The 20,095-nt window shown below is 50.1% G+C and overlaps 1 protein-coding gene across 5 annotated transcripts in view; it reads left to right on the forward strand.

Moving 5' to 3' along the window:
* The window catches only part of PPARD (peroxisome proliferator activated receptor delta), an 81,297-nt gene that overhangs the window by 55,931 nt on the left and 5,271 nt on the right, over positions 1 to 20,095 (forward strand). For 3 of the 5 annotated variants that reach the window (XM_040473287.1, XM_040473288.1, XM_040473289.1), the window contains 2 exons: positions 8,967 to 9,197; positions 19,822 to 19,960. In XM_040473287.1, coding sequence (XP_040329221.1) covers positions 9,027 to 9,197; positions 19,822 to 19,960 — 310 coding nt within the window. In that variant the 5' untranslated portion in view covers positions 8,967 to 9,026. Of the gene's footprint in view, positions 1 to 8,966; positions 9,198 to 18,474; positions 18,699 to 19,821; positions 19,961 to 20,095 lie in introns of all 5 variants that reach the window. The other 2 variants (XM_040473285.1, XM_040473286.1) reach the window with 2 other exon arrangements.

The following is a 20,095-nucleotide window of genomic DNA, read 5'->3' on the forward strand; positions in this document are numbered from 1 at the left end:
TTTTATTTTATTTTATTTTATTTTATTTTATTTTATTTTATTTTATTTTATTTTTAATGCTTATTTATTTATTTATTTATTTTAAGAGAGAAAGAAAGCAAGCGTGGGAGAGAGAGGGAGAGAGAGAATCCCAAGCAGGCTCTGTGCTGTCAGTGGGTTGATCCCACGACCTGTGAGACAGTGACCTGAGCCGAGATCAGCTGAGAGCCACTCAGGTGCTCCATATACTCAGCACTGTTAAGTATTTGCTGTGTGGTTAATTAATACTTATGACGTCTGTTCAAGTTAAGTGGTAGTTTTCCAAATTCAGGGCTAAGAAACTCTGAAGAGTTAGTTTCTTCCCCCAAGTCACAGAAAGGGTGGGCAGAGCCAAGGTTAGAGCCCAGGCCTGACACAGAAGCCCCTGGAATTAACTTCTGTGGAGTATTGCATCTCAGGGGCAGTGACACATGAAAATGGATAGAGCAGCAAAAGCTACAAGTGAAAACACTGTGCCTGAGCTTAATGTTTGTACTCTGTGTGTTCATTCAACAAGTGTGTGTTGTGCACCCACTAAATGCCAGGCGTGGTGTCAGGTGCTGGGGACCTACCTCACTCAGCAAGATAGAGGGCATTGTCTGGGAAACTGATCATAACATGGTGAGGCCACACCAGTTGCCTGACATTGCAGTTTGCTGCAGTAATTGCAGATCCGGAGAGCCAGGCTCGGTTTTGCCTTAGGAAGGAACAGAATGGGGCCACTCAGGGAGAGCTTCCTTCCTTGAAGGAAGAATGGGCCTTAACTAGTAGAGGGGACAGTATTCCAAGCTGAGGCCTGTACGTCCCTCCACATTCAGAGAGTGATGCTGGGACAGGGGCAGGTGAGATGGGACTGGAGAAGGAGCCAGGGACCAGAGCCTATGGCTGTCTTTAGCACACAGAAGTCATTTTCTGGCAGGGAGTATTCAGAAGGGCTTTGACCCAGGGTACTGTTGACAGAAAAACAGTAGGGGATTGGCAGCTAGACAAAGAATTCAGCAGTGATGGCTCCAGACTGAGGCTAAGAGCAGCTTCTAGATCCAGCAGGGCAGGGACATACCAGCTTCTGGTCCAGTCTTACCCGGCATCACATGCAAGGCACACAGTGCACTGATGAACACCAAACCAACCTGCCTGGGCTCCAATCCTGCTATTCCAATTACTGTGTGACCTTGAGTCAGTTACTTTCCCTGTCTGGGTGCGATTTCCTCATCAGTTAAATGGAAATAATAACAGCATCTGAGTCTTAGGGTCCTTGTGAGGGTTAAATGTGTCCGTACCCACAGAACCTGGTATGTAGTAAGCCCTCAGAGAATGGAAGCGGTACTGTTGTGATGGAGGCGGTGGGCTGGAAGTTTAAGGCTGGGACCCAGCGTGGGCTCTGATGCAGAGAGAGGCCTGTCAGGTTTGAGGGATGAGTGGGGCTCCGGCACTCTGCCTGACCCCAGTCGGAGCATGCGGCCTGCCGGGGGGCGTCAGGGATGCTCCATCTCCTGAGGACGGCTAGGGATGGATCGGGGCACCAGGTGGTGGTTGCTCAGACCCCAGACCAGGCCTCCCTAGGGTCATTTGGGTTAAGCTCCTAACTACCTCTGCCTGTGGGATGGGCAGATGGGAAATGGATGAAGTGTGTGCCTCCCCCCACCTCTGCTGCCAGGAGGCCTGACTTTCTTCTTGGGGCAAGAGAGTGGGTGCTGGGATGGGAGCACTGGTTTGCTTGCGCGACAGGCTCGTGTGTGCACATATACACACAACACACACGTGTGTGCGTGCCAGAAGCAGAGTAGTCCAGGCATTTGTTGTGTGAGAAATTCTTTTGCTGGGGACTCCATTTTTTGTCCAAGGGCAGCAGAGCAGCGCCTCCTCGTGCCGGCTGCGGGACCTTTGCCCTGTTTGACTCCAGCACCAACCTCCCAAATAGGGGGAGGCTGCGACACAGTCAAAGGGTTTCTGACTCTGGCACAGCCCTGGGGGGTGGCAATAGCTAAAACCTGGGCTTCTCAGCCACATAAAAGTCAAACCTAGTGCCAGGGCATGCTACTTTTAGTGCTAGGGCTGAAGAAAGGAAGGGAAATAAGGTCCATTGCAGGGGTAGTGGTAGTGGGGTGGCAGCCACCTGTGGAAACCCAGCCTGTGGGCCTGGGCCCGGGGTGGCGGGGGGCGGGGAGGGCCCAGGGAGATCGAAGTAGCTCCTGACTGGGCAGGCTGAGAACAGTGGTAGGGGTGGGGGCGGCCTTGGCCGCTGGGAGGTGGGCAGACCTCAGCTGTAAATGGAACAGTCAGGGCTGTGTGAAAATGGATGGTTTCTGGCAAAATGCAGGGATGGGCTGCAGCACAGTGGTTACATCTAAATATGAAACAGCCCAAGGGACGTGTGTGGGTTTTCGAACAGCCGGACTGCTGCTCTCCTCCCCCTTCAGCTGGTCACAGCCAGAAGAGACCATTCCAGTCTGGGGAGGACCGTCTGCCTAGAATCCGAGGATCCTGGCCCCAAATGCAGAACTCTGGCGAGAGTCCAGAACCACATCTGTTTCAAGAGGTGATCACTTGCACCCTCCGCCACCCCCCCAACTGATAACAGTTCCTCTGGTCACCGGAAATAACCTTCCAGCAGTTGATATATGGAGCAGAAGCTGAGGCTCAGGGTGTCAGAGGTACACAAGGTGGCCCGCTGCCCACAGCTCCTCAGAAGCCTGGCACCTTCTCCAGGAGACACCCTGTCAGGCTCCACAGGACTGAGCTTTTGTCGCTTCCCTCATCTCCCTAGGGGAGCTCACAAGGCTCGCCTGTGGGAGCTCATGAGGATTGGCAGAGCCTGTTTTTCACACGCCAGATGTGATGTGTAGTGGGAGCTCAGTCAGCACCCACCCCTCCTTCCAGGACTCAGTCCTGACCATGAACTCCGTCCCGTCTCCCCAGAGTCACTCAGAGGATCAGAGGGTGTGAGGGAATGAGTGAGAAAATATTTTGTCAAGTATCTGTCTGAGGCAAGGTTGTGGTTTTCCCTCCTCTGTTTCCAGCTGCCAAGGGGGACCCCAAATCTTCATGTCCCTGTCTCCCCAGCTCTCACCACCATGGTCCGGGGTGCATTTCCACTGACATCCACGCTACACGGATCCAAAAAGTTGGTTCTAATCAGCCTCACGCCTCTTACCCTGTGGTCATTGCCACCGCTGTGCTTGTAGCTCTGAGAAACCACATTGTCTGACCCTTCTGTCACCATGCTGCCCATACTCTCGTTGTGGCTCCTCAAGCTTCCTGTAGTCCCTTCTGCCATTGGCCTGGTTGAGGGTTTCTCACGCCTCACGTGCCCCAGCCTCCTCCACCTCCAGACTTTTCAGTCCTGTGGAGAATGAAGATTCCGTGTGCCTGGCCCCTGCTGTTCAGATAGTAACTCATTAGAGCGTTTACTACATGCCACACTAATCACAAACTGCTCCTGGTAATCACCAGGGTCCTTTTCCCGGTGTTGTCGCCATCCCCCTTCCACAACCCTGTTCTCCTCCTTGGCTAAGTGTCCTGTGTCTTGCTGTTTTAGTTAGGATTGTGTTCAGCTGCATGCGGCTGAAGTCTGGCAAACAGAGCCTCGTAAAACAGGCATTTCATTGTTTCACCTCCGCAAGCTGTCTGGAGACAGGCCTCATGGGGCTAGGTCAGTCCCTGCACAAGGCCCCTTCATACCTTCTGCCCCACCCTCCTACCTGTCTTCTCCTGCTCAGAAGGGAGCAGTTACACCTCCAGGTACAGTATTCCTGTTGCGGGCAGGAAGGAGAGAAGGTGAACCTTTGTCACTTTTTATCAGGAGAAAAACAGTATTTTCAGAAGGCCCTCCCAATAGATTTCTGTTTACATATCGTTGGTCAGAATTGTGTCACATGAACTGGATAGCTGCAGAAGAGCTCAGGAAATTGAGTGTTTAGCTAAGCACGTGGCTGATCCAAAGAGATTGGGACTCAGGAAGATGGGGAGTGGAATTAGGTAGACAACTAGAAGTGATCGCCCCAGGCCACCACTGGTAGTCAGAGCCACAGGGCTGGCCATGGGAACTGCCTTACTCTGGGTCTAGTGATTGCCAAGTTTGATGATCAGGGATTGATCCTTGAGGAAGTGATTTATTCTAACCAAACTCAGGTTCCTGCCGGACGGGCCACCTTTAGGGAGTGACAGCAGGAAGTAGTAGAGACGGGACCAGAGGTGAACACGTGTGTAGGTAAAGGGGTTCTGCGTGGTGTCCGGGGCATGCAGGCACCCAGTGGCCAGGTCTGCCCAGTTTTCAAGAGAAGCCAGAAAGCCAGAACGTTTTTTAGCTGTTTTTTGAAAAAACTGTAGGGTTATGGAAATACCACAGCGATCACGCAGAGTTCCCATATGTCCTTCGTCCAGCTTCCCCTAATGTGCACAATCTTACATAAACCCCAGACACGTACCCAAACTAAGAAACGAACGCTGGTTCAGTGCCACAAACCAAGTGGATTTTATTCGGATCCTACCAGTTCTTCTACTACTGTCGTCTTTCTGTTCCAGGGTCCATCTTACATCGTATTTAGTTTTTATGTCGCCATAGTCTCCCATCTGTGAGACTTTCTCAGTCAGAAAGGTAGAGTTTTACATGGCTTCTAAGTTTTCCTACTCTACGATAATAATTTGGAAATCATACATGCTATTGTATGTATGTATGTATGTATGTATGTATGTATGTATGTATGTATGTATTGTATGTCTTAGTGGTCATCTTAGAAATTTTTCCATTTATATTTGCCCGAACTGTTAAAGCTCATCAGCACTTCCAGCTGCCTCCCTCTCATCTTCCACGTTGTCATTTGTATGTTTTACCTTTTTTATTTTATTCCAGTTTAAATTGTTTTTGGAACAGGCAACACGCCTGTAGTTCAGAGTTTAAAAGGTACGAAAGGTACTGTGAAATACCCCTCTCCCTTTAGTGGTCCAGAGGCAACCAGTGTTCCCAGTTCTATGTAGCCTTCCTGGCTTACACACACATGAGCAAACATAGCTTCAGTAGATCTTTCTTGCATGAGGTTGTAGCTCTTCATTCTGCAAGTTGCTGTCGTCCCTTACTAATATATCATAGAGGTACTTCCATTTCAGTCCATAAACATCATGACTCTTACATGTGGCTGTGCAGAATTCCTGCTTCCATATCATAATTTATTTGCAAAGGCCCCTGTTAATAGACATTCAGCTTGTTGCCTACCTCTTACTAGTCAAATAATACTGTCATGAATAACCAATACTTTGTGTCATTTTGCTGCAGTAGAAACAGCTGTAGAATACAACGTAGAAGTGGCATTTCTGGGTCAAAGGGAATGTGCACCTGTAATTTAGATAAATGTAGGCAAATTACCCTCTTCAGAGGTTGTGCCCACTTACCTCTCTACCAGGGATGTGTGAGATTGGTTCCCCACATGTTTAGCAGCGTGTTAGCTTTTGTTTGTTTTAAGTTTATTTATTTGTTTTTGAGAGAGAGCGAGCGAGCATGTGTGCAAGTTGGGGAGGAGCAGAGGGAGAGAGAGAATCCCAAGCAGGCTCCACACTGTCAGCACAGAGCCCAACAGGGGGCTCAATCCCACGAACCATGAGATCATGACCTGAGCCAAATCAAGAGTTGGACACTTAACCAACTGAGCCACCCAGGTGCCCTAACATTTTGTTTTAATTTGATTGTAAAAAGTATATTTCAGTATTGTTTTAATTTGAGTTTCTTTTTTTTGTGAGTGATATTCAGCAGCCTTTCAAATGGGTACCTTTTCTGTATACATTTTCATATCCCAGGCCTATTTATCTATTAGATTGGTGTCCTTTTACTTATTCATAGGAAATATTTTAGAGAAATTAGTCCTTTGATGAGAGTTGCAAATATTTTTCCCAGTTTATTATATTTTGTTTCTTATGACTTTTTTTCTACCATGTAGAAAGTTTATATTTTCATGTAATCAAATTTTCTAATCTTTTATCCATAATCTTTTAACACGTAAAGTTTTTATGGCTTTAGTGTCATGCTTAGCTCTTCCCCACCTCAAGAGTATGTTTATAGTTCAAATATGTAAACATTTTTTCAAAGTGGGCTCTGCCCAGTGTGAGGCTTGAATCCACAACCCTGAGATCAACAGTTATATGTCTCATCGATTGCACCAGCCACGTGCCCAATAGTTCATGTATGTTTGTGTTTGTTTGTTTAAAGTTTATTTATTTTGAGAGAGACAGAGAGTGTGAGTGGGGGAAGGGCAGAGAAAGAGAGAGAATCCCAAGCAGCTCATGCTGTCAGCACAGAGCCCAACGCGGGGCTCAACCTCATGAAACCGTGAGATCATGACCTGGGTCGAATCGGACGCTTAACTGACTGAGCCACCCACATGCCCCCATATAATTTTGTTTTAACTTAAAATTTTTGTTTACTTCTTTGGACCTTGTCTTGGTGTAAGGTTGGAGGCAGAGATCCATCTTAGTTTTTCCAGACGACTATTCAGTTGTCCCAGTACCATTTCTTAGAGAATCCATTTTTTTCCTTTGACTTGAAGTACTATCTTTATAATATGCTAAAGTTCCATATGTGTTTGCATCTATTTATGGACTCTTTGTATTCTCTCTCACTGATTGTCTGTTCATGTGCCAGTGCGACGGTGTTTTAATTATTGTGGCTTTACTATAATTCTTTTTATTCCTCTCCAGTGAATTCCCTGTCATGTTTGCCAAAGTGCCTCCACCCGGCCTCTTTGCTTCCTGCAAGTCCCGTCTTTTACTCTCCACAGACCACTTTCTCTCCTACTTTATTAACTAAAAGAGTGAGGCCATTCCATATGAGCTTTAACCACCCCCTCCCCAATTGCTATGATACTTCTTTGTGTTTTGCTCACCCTGTGCCCTTGAATTATTCCCCTCGCATCAGTTATTCTGCCACAGCTACCTCCGTGAATCTTCAGACTGTCTTTCTCTGCAGACCTCTTTATCCACAGACTGAGTCTCCCCTAGTCTAAAATACTTCCTGGCTTCAGCACTTTCTCAAGGCAGTATCCTCTTGTACATTTATTTCCTTGACATATTTACCAAAAAAAGCTAGTCTCCATTCACTGTCCTACCTTCCTCACTACCACTTATTCTTCAGAGCCCAGGGTTCCGTCCTAACCACTTGACTTAAAACTTGTCTCACAAAGTCACCAACGACCTGGTAGTCACCGAATCCAGGGGTCATGTGTCAGTTTATCACCCTTAACCTCGGCAGCATTTGAGATGGTTGAGCCCTCCCCTGTGAAACAGCCCTTCCCATGACTCTGAGTTGTCCGGCTGCCCCCAGTCTCTCTTGCCTCTGACCTTCCTTGACATGTTGCTATCTCCTTTGGTGAACTGGATCCCTTCCTGTGACTGTCAAATCAACAAGGACACTCCCTGTATCTTCAGATTCCCAACCCCCCAGCTCTTAGACTCTAGGGCTGGATTTCCAAACTGCCTTTCGTTGACAAACTAAGAGGTTATTGTCAGTCTGAACAAAAAATGAAAGCCTGATGGAAAGGAATGATGAGAGGGAAGATTTACTGTCATTTGGAAGTCGCTTTGCTGTGGAACATTGATTCCCAAGCTTGGCTGTACATTAAAATCAGCAGAAAAACTAGAAATAAAGATCCCAATGCCCAGGCTGCTCCCCAGACCATCAGATGAGAAGCTCTGGGGACAGGCCCAGACATCCACATTTTAAAAACTCCCCAGTGGTTCCAGCGTGCAGCCAAGTCTGCAAGTGTAGAGCAGCGTGGGTGAGGGAAGAGTCTCAGCTCACCCTTGCCTTCTGGCTTTGAGAAGTGGGTGGATGGGCACGCGGGTCACTAAAGTGGGGATTACCAGAGGAAGGGTGGGTTTGGGGGAAGATGGTGGGTTCTGTTTGGATAGGTTGAGTTTGAGCTGCCCATGGCACATGTAGGAGAAGTCCCACAGATGCTTGAATTTCTGTAAAGCAGACCTTTCCTCTCTCTCTCCTCCCACAGCCTGCACGTGCCTAGATATAGCCCACCTTCCCAGCCCTCCCTCCACATCCTCTCTCCTGCAGCACCCACTGCCTGGCCACCAGGACTCCTTACGGTTCCCCCACTGAGCTGCCTCCGAGTCTTTTCTCGTGCTTTACCTCCAAGACAAGTTTCATGCCATCTCTGGTCAAAATCTACCCCACTCTCAAGGCCTCTGCCTACTGTCCCCTGCCAGGATGACCCTCACCAGCAACACCTCAGGATCTTACCACCGCTGACTGTGGCATTTGTGGGCAATATTTTATTTGGAGATTGGAACTGCCTCCTCCTGGGTGATAAGGATGCGGGGGTCACCACCCAGTAACCCATCTTGGAAAGTCCTGGACAGAATGCATCTCCCCTTGCCTGATGGCTATGCTGTTGAGGGTCTAGTTGCAGATCTGCTGCCAGTTGTGAGCCTAACCCAGCAGCGGCTCATGTCCTTTTCCCCCCACACCCAAACACAGGAAGGTTAGGATCCACTCCCTTCAAGAATTGTGGCTTAGGAGAGCCTGAGTGCTGGGGGGCGGGGGGGGGGGGGTGGGGGAGTAGGGACAGGATGGTGGTTAGGAGGTGCAGTGCTTATCAGGAGCTTGAAAAAAATCCCCTGAAGTCGTTCTGATCTGGCTCAAAGAGCAGAATGGGGCCGAGGAGGCTGGGAAAAGTGATGTGGTGGCTTGTCGCCCTGTCTGGTTCATGGAGACTGCTCTGAACCCCACAAACCTGTCTCAGGAACCAAATGGATACAGGGCAGAAGGAGAAGTGACTCGTGGTGCAAGGAGTGGAGACCATAGGATAGCACTGCAGGGAGGAGGCGTTCCTGCCATGCAGGAGCAGGAGCAGGGGAGCCCCCTCCATACTGGCTCCTCAGGTGTTAGCCCTCACGCATGCCCTGCTCCATCACCTTCTCATCCTCTTCCTGTCTGCCCCTTGGCCCAGGCTGATGGGAACTTCCCTGTAGAGGTCCATCTGCGTCCAGACCCAGATGATGCCAGAGCTATGACCGGGCCTGCAGGCGTGGCGCCGAGGGGAAATCAGCCATGGAGCAGCCACCAGGGGAAGCCCCTGAGGTCCGGCAAGAGGAGGAGAAAAAGGAAGTGGCAGAGGCAGAAGGAGGCCCAGAACTCAACGGAGGACCAGAGCGCTCGCTTCCTTCCAGCAGCTATACAGGTGAGGAGGGCGCAGCAGGGGACACGGGGCGGAGGCAGCACTGCAGGCAGATCAGGAAATGCCCTCTGCAAACAACGTCACGGGGTGCAGAGTAGCAGAGTGGTTCAGGACTGGAGCCAGACAGCCTCCGTTCACACCCCTGTTCTGTTGCTCATCGGCTGCAAGACCTCAGGCAGTTGCACTTCTTCTTTCTGTAAAACAGACGGGGCTTGTGGGGGATGTGGACAGGGCGTTTTGTGGGAATTAAATGAGCTGGCATTTGTCATGCGTGTCGTCAGTATTATTCCCACTGCTACTGCCCAAGGGATCCGGAGCCAATCTACATTAACAACACACTGGAAAGGTCGACTGTACCTGTGACTGTAATGATCAGTCAGAACACCCAACTCCATTGATCTGGTGCCAATTATACAAGTCATCGAGCTGCACTATAATTAGGCATCAATGCTAAGCGGTTAGTATGAATGACTGTAATTAAGATTACTTTTGTGCAGCCAGACAGTTTTTAGCTTCTCTTATCTCACTTGTTGGTTCCCCTTTTGTTTATCCACTGTTAGTAGCAGGGTAGACATTCTTCTCTGGGACCCTGTACCTTTCTGTCCCTGTCACCATCATGATGTTACGTCCACCTTCAGGGGCACTCAGAATCCACTTCTTGGCCCCTGGTTTTCCCTGCTGCTGCTGTTGCCTCTTCCCTGCTCCTAGCGCCCTCCCCACCACTTTTCTCCTTCTCCCTCCACATAAGTGCCAACACATTCAGTTGATTCTTGCTCCCTTCCCTCAGAGGGAACTCGGTGTCATGAGAGGATGTACTTCCAGGAGGGGACATCCTGATTTTGCTACTGGTTTCCGCTGAAGGAGATCCTGACCACGGGTGGTGGTGATTCAGGGTGGAGGAGTAGGCCCACCCCACAAGGATGGACTCTGGAGCCCATCCCTGCGTGGAGAAGAGGTAGATGGTGTCAGAGTTGGGGCAGGGGCTGTTGAGGTAGAACAGGTTCCTGCCTAGCCTGTAGCTAAGAAAGGCCCAAATCCTTGAGCCACACTATTTTGAACCTGCAAAACGAGTCCGTGGATTTTGCAGCGCTTCTTCCTCTTCCGGGCACGTGGCGGGGGTAAAGGAAAGGCCATTATCCCATCCCTCTGAGCCCCACCCACATACCCAGGAGTGACCAAAGTGGGCTTGGTGTGATTTCAGGCCTTAGGAGAAAGTATCCCCCAAACCCCATGGTAACCTATTCCCTGTGTGTTGGCTGGTGACTGGGATGAAGTTAGAGACCGAGCCTTTCTCAGAAAAGGACTAGCTAACCAGAGGTGATCGGTCACTTAGTGCTAGTAGCATGTACTGTTCTGAAATTGAGATGGGCAAGGAAGGTTAGGAAGCAGAAGGAACACACCAGAGGCTAAGAATGAGCAAACTACGTCACTGAGGAAGAGTGAAAAGGGACGAAAAGGCCATGGGATTTGTGGCCTCACCACCCAGCCTGGCCCACCCTATCCCCACATCTGGGGCCAGGAGAAGTAATGACCTGTCCTGGAGTTTCCTACACAGCCTTGTGGGACCATATCCTCACATGATACTGCTGTTCACGTACAGATCAGAGTACAGTGCCTGCATGCCCAGGCAGGGCGAGTGGGCAAGATGATGGCATCTCGGGAAGCTTTATCCATGGGATTAGGGCACGCAGGGAGATGTCTGGGGGAAAATTTGCCCAACCGCCCTTGCGGTGCTATGTATGATGTGGTATTTAATATATTCCATTTATCAATAAATCGATGAAGGAGAGATAGGAAGACTTCCTTGCTCAGGATTTGAAACAGGAGGGGGTTGTTTAACATAATCATAATGTGTTAAAGCCATAGTATAAAAACTGTTCCCACAAATTCTATAAGGCAAACAACCGAAAAATAGAAACAGGCAGTTCATGGTAGGACAAATACAGCTGGCCAGAAAACAAAATGTTTTTCAGTCTGCTCACTAATCAAAGAAGATATCTTCAAGATAAAATGTCATTTAGCCTGTCAGATTAGCAAAGAGAACCGTTTTGGCCAGAGGGGGAAGACATGGCCCTCCAGCCTAGAGGGTGGAGGGCAGTTTGGCTACGCAGGCCAACACTTTTTACATTCCTTTGGCCCTGCAGTTCCCCTCCTAGGAATGTATCCCATGTAAATACCCGCGCAGAACACACAGAGATTTCCACACTTATTTACTGCAGCACTGCTCATAAAGCAAAAAATTGGCAAGCTCCCATCGTAGGGAATTGGTTATATAAACTGTGGTAGAGCCATACTGTGGAATGCGGTGTAGTCATTAACAAGGATAGGGTAGGTCTGAATACACTGACGGGAAAAACAGCTCCTGACAAATTGGGGATCCCATTGCTTAAAAATCTTTTAAGTATCGGGGCACCTGGGTGGCTCAGTCGGTCAAGCGTCTAATTCTTGATTTCAACTCAGATCATGATCTCACGGCTCGTGGGTTTGACCCCTACAAGTTTAAATAAACTTAAAAAAAAAAAAATCTTTAAGTATCATGGAAGGCACTAGAAGAGTGTACACACAAAGGACTATGCCATTAACTCAAAGGAGTAGGATCTTTGGTACATGCCATTATGTATTATTCTCAAATCTACAGTACTCTCCTAATTTAAGAAGCAAATGCATTGCTTTTCTTTAACAGGTTAAAGTAATTTGGGGGCACCTGGATGGTTCAGTCGGTTGAACGTCTGACTCTTGATTTTGGCTCAGGTCATGGTCCCAGGGTTGTGGGATCAAGTCCCAGTTTGGGTTCTGAGCTGACAGTGCAGAACCTGCTTGAGATTCTCTGTCTGTCTGTCTCTCTCTCTCTCTCTTTACCCCTTCCTGCTCATGCATTCTCTCTCTGTCAAAATAAAAAAACATTAAAAACAAAAAGTTAAAGTAGTTTTGTTTCCCAAAAAAGGCCAGCAGGTGAAAGGCCCTAGAAGAAAGAGCCTCACCTTGGGGAGCCAGAGCAGGGATCTCAAGTCTGTGTGATTATGAGCTGTGGCTTTTGCTGGTGACTTCACTTCTCCAATCTCAGTCTTTACTTTTACATTTTATTTTTATTTCTTTTGAGGGAGAGATAGAGAGCAAGTGGGGGAGGGGCAGAGAGAGAGAGAGAGAGAGGGAGATAGAATTCCAAGCAGGCTCCACACTGTCAGTGCAGAGCCCAATGTGGGGCTTGAACTCATGAACTGTGAGATCATGACCTGAGCTGAAATCAAGACCTGGGCGATTAACCGACCGAGCCACCCACGCGCTCCTCAGTCTCTACCTTTAAAGTGTGCCCACCTCAAGGGTTGGCTGGGTAAGGTTCTCTGCCATGAGTCTATGACTTTGGCCTCTGGAGTCCCCTCAGGAATTCAAGAGGATGGGACACAGCCTCAAGCCCTGAAACAGAAGGAAGATCACACAGTTTGCTTCTCTTCTGACCCTTCAGAGGTTCTGCACTGATTCTGCGTCTATACCGAGCTCAACACCTGAGAAGGCAGGCAGGACGGGCCTGCGATGAAGAAACTCCTATGCCCAGTGTCCCCCCGCTGGGTCATGGCAAGGGTTGCTGTCCCCTCCTGCTTTAGTGATGGGCATCCCAGCCACACCCTAGAAAGAAGTCAGGGGTCTTCATGTGGGGATGGAGCTGAGAAAGATCAGGCGTCCTTCCTCCTGGCCTGGGCACCTCCTCTCTCAGCAAGTATGTGGTGGGTGTCCAGGCAGGGGCTGGCTGTGCAGTTGAGGACAAGGCAGCCCTGAGAAGCCCACTGTGCAAGTGAACAGGACAACAGAAGTAAGGAGGCTGCTTAGTACCCCAGTTCCAGAGTCCCACAGAATTGGCCCTGACACTTCAGAAGCTATTTACCTATGGGGCTCTGCCAGCAAAGGTAACAGTGTTGGCCCCTCCTGGCCACTCTCACGGGTATGACAACAGTATACCTGCAGTGATGGAAACTAGATATGCACGGGAACCTTCACCCATACATAAATGATGTGAATAAGGTCAGTAGTGTCTGTTTGCTGAACTTGTAATCCAAGATGGTACAACTGATAGTTCGTTCACTCTCTGGGAGTTGGGTTTAGTGTTTACTCTGAGTCCAAACATTTGAATAATGGCACGGTGTCATCCTCAGCAGTGACATGTCTCATCATTTATCATAATCATGAATTACTGATTTAATAGTAATGAACATATACATGCTTATGGGAAGTCATAGAGTACAATAAGAGCTCAGCCCAAGGGATTGGATGGTTTTAGGTTCCAGTTCTTACTCTGCTGCTGTATTAGTCGGGGTTCTCTAGAGAAACAGAACCAATAGGATGTGTGCATACATAGAGAGGGAGTGTGTGTGTGTTTAAGGAACTGGCTCACACCATTGTGAGGGCTGGCAAGTTGAAAATCTGCAGGACAGGCCACCAGACAAGAGACCCAGGGAAGTTAATGCCGTAGCTCGGGTTTGAAGGCAGTCCCGAGGCAGAATTTCTTCTTTCTTAGGGAGGCCTCAGTCTTTTTTCATAAGGCCTTCAACTAATTGGCTGAAGCCTACTTACATTATGGAAAGTCATGATTTAAATGTTAATCACATCTAAGGGCGCCTGGGTGGCTCAGTCATTTGACTCGGTTTCGGCTCAGGTCATCATCTCAGTTTCATGAGTTTGAGCCCCACTTTGGGTTCTGCGTTGGCAGCTCGGAGCCTGCTTGGGAGTCTCTCTCTCTCTCTCTCTCTCTCTCTCTCTCTCTCTCTGTGTCTCTCTGTGTCTCTCTCTGCCCCTCCCCCACTCGTTCTATAAACTTAAAAAAATTAAATTAAAACTTGAATCACATCTAAAAAATACTTTCACAGCAACATCTAGACTGGTGTTTGATCAAAAACTGGGTACCATGGGTATCATGGCCTGGCCAAGAGGACATGTCAAAATTAACGATCTGGTTAATGCCACTGTCAGCATGTTACTTAACCTTCTGAACCTCACTTTCCTCACCTATAAAAGGATAAGTAGACCTGCTTGAAGGGTTATTTAAGGTTCACATGGGATTAATGGTACAACGTATCCAGCAGAGCACCTGGTACACAGTAGGCGTGCCCAAAAAAAGAGCTGTTATTCATATAAATACACAGTCTTTACAGGGCAGTCAGGTTTAGGTTCAAGTCCTGGTCCCACCGTGTATTAGGTGACCTTGGGCAGATCCCTTAACCTCATCTTAAATGGGGTCAGTCCTGTCTTCCAAGGTGATATGAAATGATACTAACAAGCTCTTAGTGGGGGGCTGATAAATGCTGGTTCTTTCCCCCTCCCCTCCTGCGGTAGAGGTGGAGGTAGACCCTCAGAAGATGTTTGGGAGGTCAGGCAGGGTGCGGCTGGAGTAGAAGTTCAGAGGCGGGGGCTCAGGGCCCAGATGATGGCCATCAGGTGAGCAAGTACGTTTCCTGAGAACAGAGGAAGAGCCGGAGGAGGGCTGTGCTGCGCTGGCTTGGGAGAGTGGCCCGCTGTGCAGGCAGGCGGCCCTCGGAATGGCATGCCCTAATGGCTCCACCCAGCATTCCTGAGGGACACCAAGGCTGGGACTCCTGGTATGGGAGGGCCTCTCGGAACCCTATGGCTCATGGTGAGGCTGTGGGGCCTTCAGAACCTGGTCCCTAGAACGCGGAGCATTCTGCCATCGTTACTTTTAGGTAGGGTGGTGATTCAAGGATAAACCCTTAAGCCAGGTGGTCAACCACGAAGAAACCAAATTCTTTATCTTTTATCTTTAGAAAACCCACTCCCGAATCACCACCACTTCAGTAGCCCTGGTACACATGCACGCTGCCACAAAACCTCCCCCTGGAGAATGCATACGCTTTTGCCCACCCTAGCCCCTCATCTCCCCTGCCTCTTTCTGCCTCTTGGGTCAGTTTTTTTGTTCTCTTATTCCCCTCAAATGGGCAGCGGGTGCCTGTGTCTCACTAGCCTGCTACCACCAAGCCTCTCTGACTGCTTTCAAGTTCTGCAGCCTGTGCCTGTTCACCACCTGGGGGCAGGACATCCATCTCCCAGTGCCCGGACACCGCCCTGGGCCTGTTTCTCCACAGTCCCCATTTGCAGCACTTCCCTTGGGATGCACACCCAGGGTCTCTCCTCAGGACCCAGAGCTCAGGTGGTTTTGGTGGCTAGTAGGGTTTGAGCAGCTTGGCGTCTCCCAGGTGATCCTGATGCCCCTGGGCCAAGGGCAGGTGGCAGGCCAGGGGAAGTGAGACGCTTGGTCTTGGCCTGGGGCCTCTCCGGGTCTCATAGGCAGAGACGCTCCCCTCCCCCACAACCTTGGATTTCTGTGAAGCTGTGGGTGAAGGGGTACAATCAGCCAGAAAGAGGAAGGTCCCTGCCTGTGTGGGGTACACAGCTTGGAGAGGGCAGAATTGCAGCTTGCTGACGGGCATCCTCCTAACTTAACACTGATAGTTCCGTGCCTCTTCCAAGTTCTAGGCCTTTTGTCTGTGGTAGTTCCATTACTTTTCACCATGACTCTCAGATAGATATGCCTGTCATCTCTCTTTTACCGAGGAGGAAACTGAGGCCCAGAAGGCAGAACTGGGTTTTGAGCCCAAGACACCAATTTGATCTCAGACCACATGGCTCCTGAGTCACATTCTTAACTCTCAAGCCTGCTGTTCCTGAGCATCTGGAAGCTATTTGGAGGTCTTCCAAAGCTCTCATTTTTTTTAATTATTATTTTTTTAAGTTTACTTATTTATTTTGAGAGGGAGGGAGGGAGGGAGAGAGAAGGAGCAGGGGAGGGGCAGCAAGAGGGAGGAACAGAGGATCTAAAGTGGGCTCTGTGCTGACAGCAGAGAGCTCGATGCAGGGCTTGAACTCATGAACTGTAAGATCATGACCTGAGCTGAAGTCAGACTCTTCTTAACCAACTGAGCCACCCAGGCGCCCCCAAAGCTCTCACCTTTGAGCCCAGAGGGAAGCAATCTCCCTGACATTCTCATGTCTGAGTGGTGGCTCCTTCACAGTCCTGTGTCATCTGCCTGCCCCTCGGCCAGTGATGCCACTCGCCATGTTGTGTCCCAGTTTTCTTACCTCATTCTTACCTGAGCTAGTCCAGGGCAGGGTCCGATCCCACCCTGCACACAGCTGGTGCTCATCACATGTCTGTTGAATGAAAAGAGAGGGTGGCATTGCAGTACAAATGACCAGACACCTGCCCAGCCTCCAGGGCCACAAGGGAAAACAAGGCACCACCCAAGAGGTTGGTTACTGTGGACAAGACTCAGTGGTGGAGGTGGGCTTTGAGACCCAAAGACAACGTGATTAGAGATGTCCCAAGTCTAGCAGAGGAGGCAGACGTGTCAGCCACAAAAACAACACTGCTTACAAGAAGTGATACAAAGTGAGCACGCATACAGACCACACAGATCAGAGGAGGAAGTGCCGGAAACCCTTCTGCCTGGCATCTGCGCAGGTCTCGTTTTCTCCAACAATTCACCCTGTGAGTTCTCCTGCCCTATTAAAATGCCTCTAGGAGTGGTGGATATTGCCCAGCTCCTCCAGCCAGTTCGCGCTGAGCTCAGGATGCCCAGGGACCTTAAGGACCGCTTATTCCAGAGTCACTGAGTGCCGGCTCCCCATCCAGCAGCACCCTGGTGGCAGAGCTCCTATGCCGTGGCCCTTACGTTCTGGTGGAGGGCGCCCAACACTGAGTAAACACACGTAGTCTGTCGTGTGGTGACAAAAGGCCAGGAAGAAAACCAAAGTGGCTTTGCCCTCCACGGCTGGAGGCTCCCCTACAGCCCTGTGCCCAGGAGAGGAAGGGAGCCCACTCGCCCCCATCTGTGGGCTGAGGTGGGTGCTTCCACCCCGTGGAATGACAGAAGGTTAGGAGCTAAGTCTCTGGGACAGGACAAGCCATTTTAGGAACCAGGGACTTGTGTCACCCCTGCCCTTGTGTCACCAGCCCAGGATCGCAGCAGGCCGCTCGGTCCTCCCTGCTGGGGTCTGGTCTGGTGCTTGTGTGCCCCTCCCTGTGGCCAAGATGGGGTCTAGCTGAAGGCTCTTCTGCTGTCACTCCTAGGACCCGAGGGAGAGCTGAGGAAGGTGTGGGAAGAGTGGAGTGCACCTTGGTCTGGGAGGGTGGGTTACTCCGTGGGAGGGAAGTCAAGATATGTTGTGGAGTGGCCTAAATCTGTATTACGTAGAGGTAAGAACAGCAGCCTGGGAAATGTTAGATCTGGGCTCATCTCCATGGTCTGAGTCTCCCTAAGGCACCATCCTGCTCTGAGCCACTGCTTCTCCAGTCTGGGGATTTGGCCTGTGCCGCCGATGAGGTTGTTTGGTCATCAGGAAAGAGAGCAGAGAATAGAGCAGATTGGCAGGCCAGCATGGCAGGCCAGATGGCACGTGGGGCCATGCAGCTGGCCCTGGGCTGGGAGACTGGGGCTCCGGGCACGTCCCTTTTCCCCGGGAAGGGTTCGTTTCTGAGTGCCCAAGGGAGAGATTCAGAAGGGACTCTCGGAAATTCTTACTAAGTCATCTGGCAGCACATACACCCTGAAGTCATTGCCACAGCCGAGTGCTTTCCGCGCTTACACTCACAACGCCTGGTTCGAACATCTTGTACATTTAATAGAAAAAAACTTGGGGAAGTTCAGTATGCTTCCCAGTCAACATGACTGATACCTGCATTCTTTGTTCTTGAGCAAGAAGTTTTGTGAGAATGAATCTGAGCTTCTTGAGTGATCCTTTACAGCATCTCCGGAGTCCACGCAGGAATCACATTTCCCAGCAGAGGGGGGTGAAGGGCAGCTCTGCAGAGGTCTGCACTAATTCAGTGTCCACAAAACACATTTCACACAACCCCACGTGGCCCACACAGTGGAGCCTCTTAAGCTAAGAGAGCTACTTCCCAAGGATGGTCTAAAAAAATTCTGTCTGCTTCCTCCCTCTTGCTCCTTTCTTCCCAAAACCTAGTCGCTTCTCCCAACACACACTCACACGCACACACCCTCTCTCTCCTCCCCAGCGGTGAGCTCAGCCCAGGAATGCTCTGACTTACCCTGGAGAGTAGAGCTGCCATTCCCAAACGCCTGCTGTATGTCAGATCTGGGGAAATGCTTTGGAAACTTTTTGCCATCCTCCTAGAGAAGCCCCACGTTCTAGATGAAGAAAGCAATCCTCAGAGAGGTTGACTCCTTGAGGCACATAGCCCTCAAGTGTCTGAGCTGAGGGCTGTGTGATTCAGAAACATGGGCTCTTCCCACCGCCTGCTCTGCCCCCACAGGCTCTGTCCACCTCCCCTGGCCCCAGTCCTGGCAGCGTGTGAAGCCACCCCTATGTTGTGTGTCTGCAGACCTCTCCCAGAGCTCCTCACCACCCTCGCTGCTGGACCAGTTGCAGATGGGCTGTGACGGGGCCTCGTGTGGCAGCCTCAACATGGAGTGCCGTGTGTGCGGGGACAAGGCATCAGGCTTCCACTACGGTGTTCACGCATGCGAGGGGTGCAAGGTAGGGGCCATGGCGAGTGGGGGATTACATGGTGAGTTGAGCTGCCAGAGAGGCCGGGCCCTGACAGTGCCTCCAGTGGAATTCCCACCTGGGAGGCAGCCAGGCCCTTGGGCCCATTCCAGGCCTCCACTCTGGGTCCTGCTGGTCCCTCGTCAGGCCTGCCCTGCTGGGCACCACCCCAGCCACTCACATGGTCTGTCTGGCTGCTGGCACCCCTGGGGACGCAGCTGTAGAAGACCAGCAGGACAGAATGAGGGTCTTGGGCTGAACCATCTCCTGACATCAAAGCTTCCAGCATGTCAAGGCCTGAAAGGGGCTCTTTGACATTTCTTTTTCCAGTCGTGTTTTTGGGATTGTCCTCCCAACTGCACGCCCATCAAAATGTCACATATATGTTAAGTTTATTTATTTATTTTGAGAGAGAGAACGAGAGCAAGTGAGCACCAGCAGGGGAGTGGCAGAGAGAGAGAGGAAGAGAGAGAATCCCAAGCAGGCTCGGCACTGTCAGCACAGAGCCTGACTCGGGGCTCCAACTCACGAACCATGAGATCATAACCTGAGCCGAAATTAAGAGTCAGACCCTCCACTGACTGAGCCACCCAGGCGCCCCTTACATATCATTTTTATTAAACCACTGCCTGGAAAATACACAGAACCAGATACATTTATGAATAAATCAAGTTATCCAGGATACAATTTTATGTTACCAAACTAACAAAGAAGCATGTAAAATAAATAAGGGGTGTCCCGAAGTTTGCTTGGGATTCTCTCTCTCTCTCTCTCTCTCTCTCTCTCTCTCTCTCTCTCTGCCTTACTCTCTGCCCCTCCCCTGCTCTCCTTCTCTGTGTGTGTGTGTCTCTCTCCCTCTCTCAAAAATAAACATTTAAAAAAATTTTTAATAAATAATTAAGATATATAAATATATATTTCAAAAGTTTTCGAGTTACTTATTTTCCTTCTCCCTCTCCCCTCCAAAAAAATTTCCCTGCATTACTTCCAGAGCTCAGGGATTTTTACATCCTTACACGTAACTGGGGCCCCTGACGTAACCCACTGGGCAGAGCAGGATTCCCAACTTTCTCCCTTTCTCATGGCTTTTCCTCACCTCCTCACCATCCCTCAGGGCTTCTTCCGTCGGACGATCCGCATGAAGCTGGAATATGAGAAGTGTGAGCGGATCTGCAAGATCCAGAAGAAGAACCGCAACAAGTGCCAGTACTGTCGCTTCCAGAAATGTGTGGCCCTGGGCATGTCGCATAATGGTGAGAGCCGACCCGGGCAAGGCACAGGGGATGCTGGCTCCCTCCACACAGCCTGGAACCAGGCTCCCGGGAGCCCAGAAAGGGAGTGCCCTCAGAGCAGTGCCTGGCATGCAGCAGGCACTGCACACGTGTCAC

This window comes from Herpailurus yagouaroundi, unplaced genomic scaffold, assembly GCF_014898765.1.
Source record: "Herpailurus yagouaroundi ecotype Mexico unplaced genomic scaffold, PumYag 139, whole genome shotgun sequence".
In the NCBI taxonomy this organism is placed as follows: domain Eukaryota; kingdom Metazoa; phylum Chordata; class Mammalia; order Carnivora; family Felidae; genus Herpailurus; species Herpailurus yagouaroundi.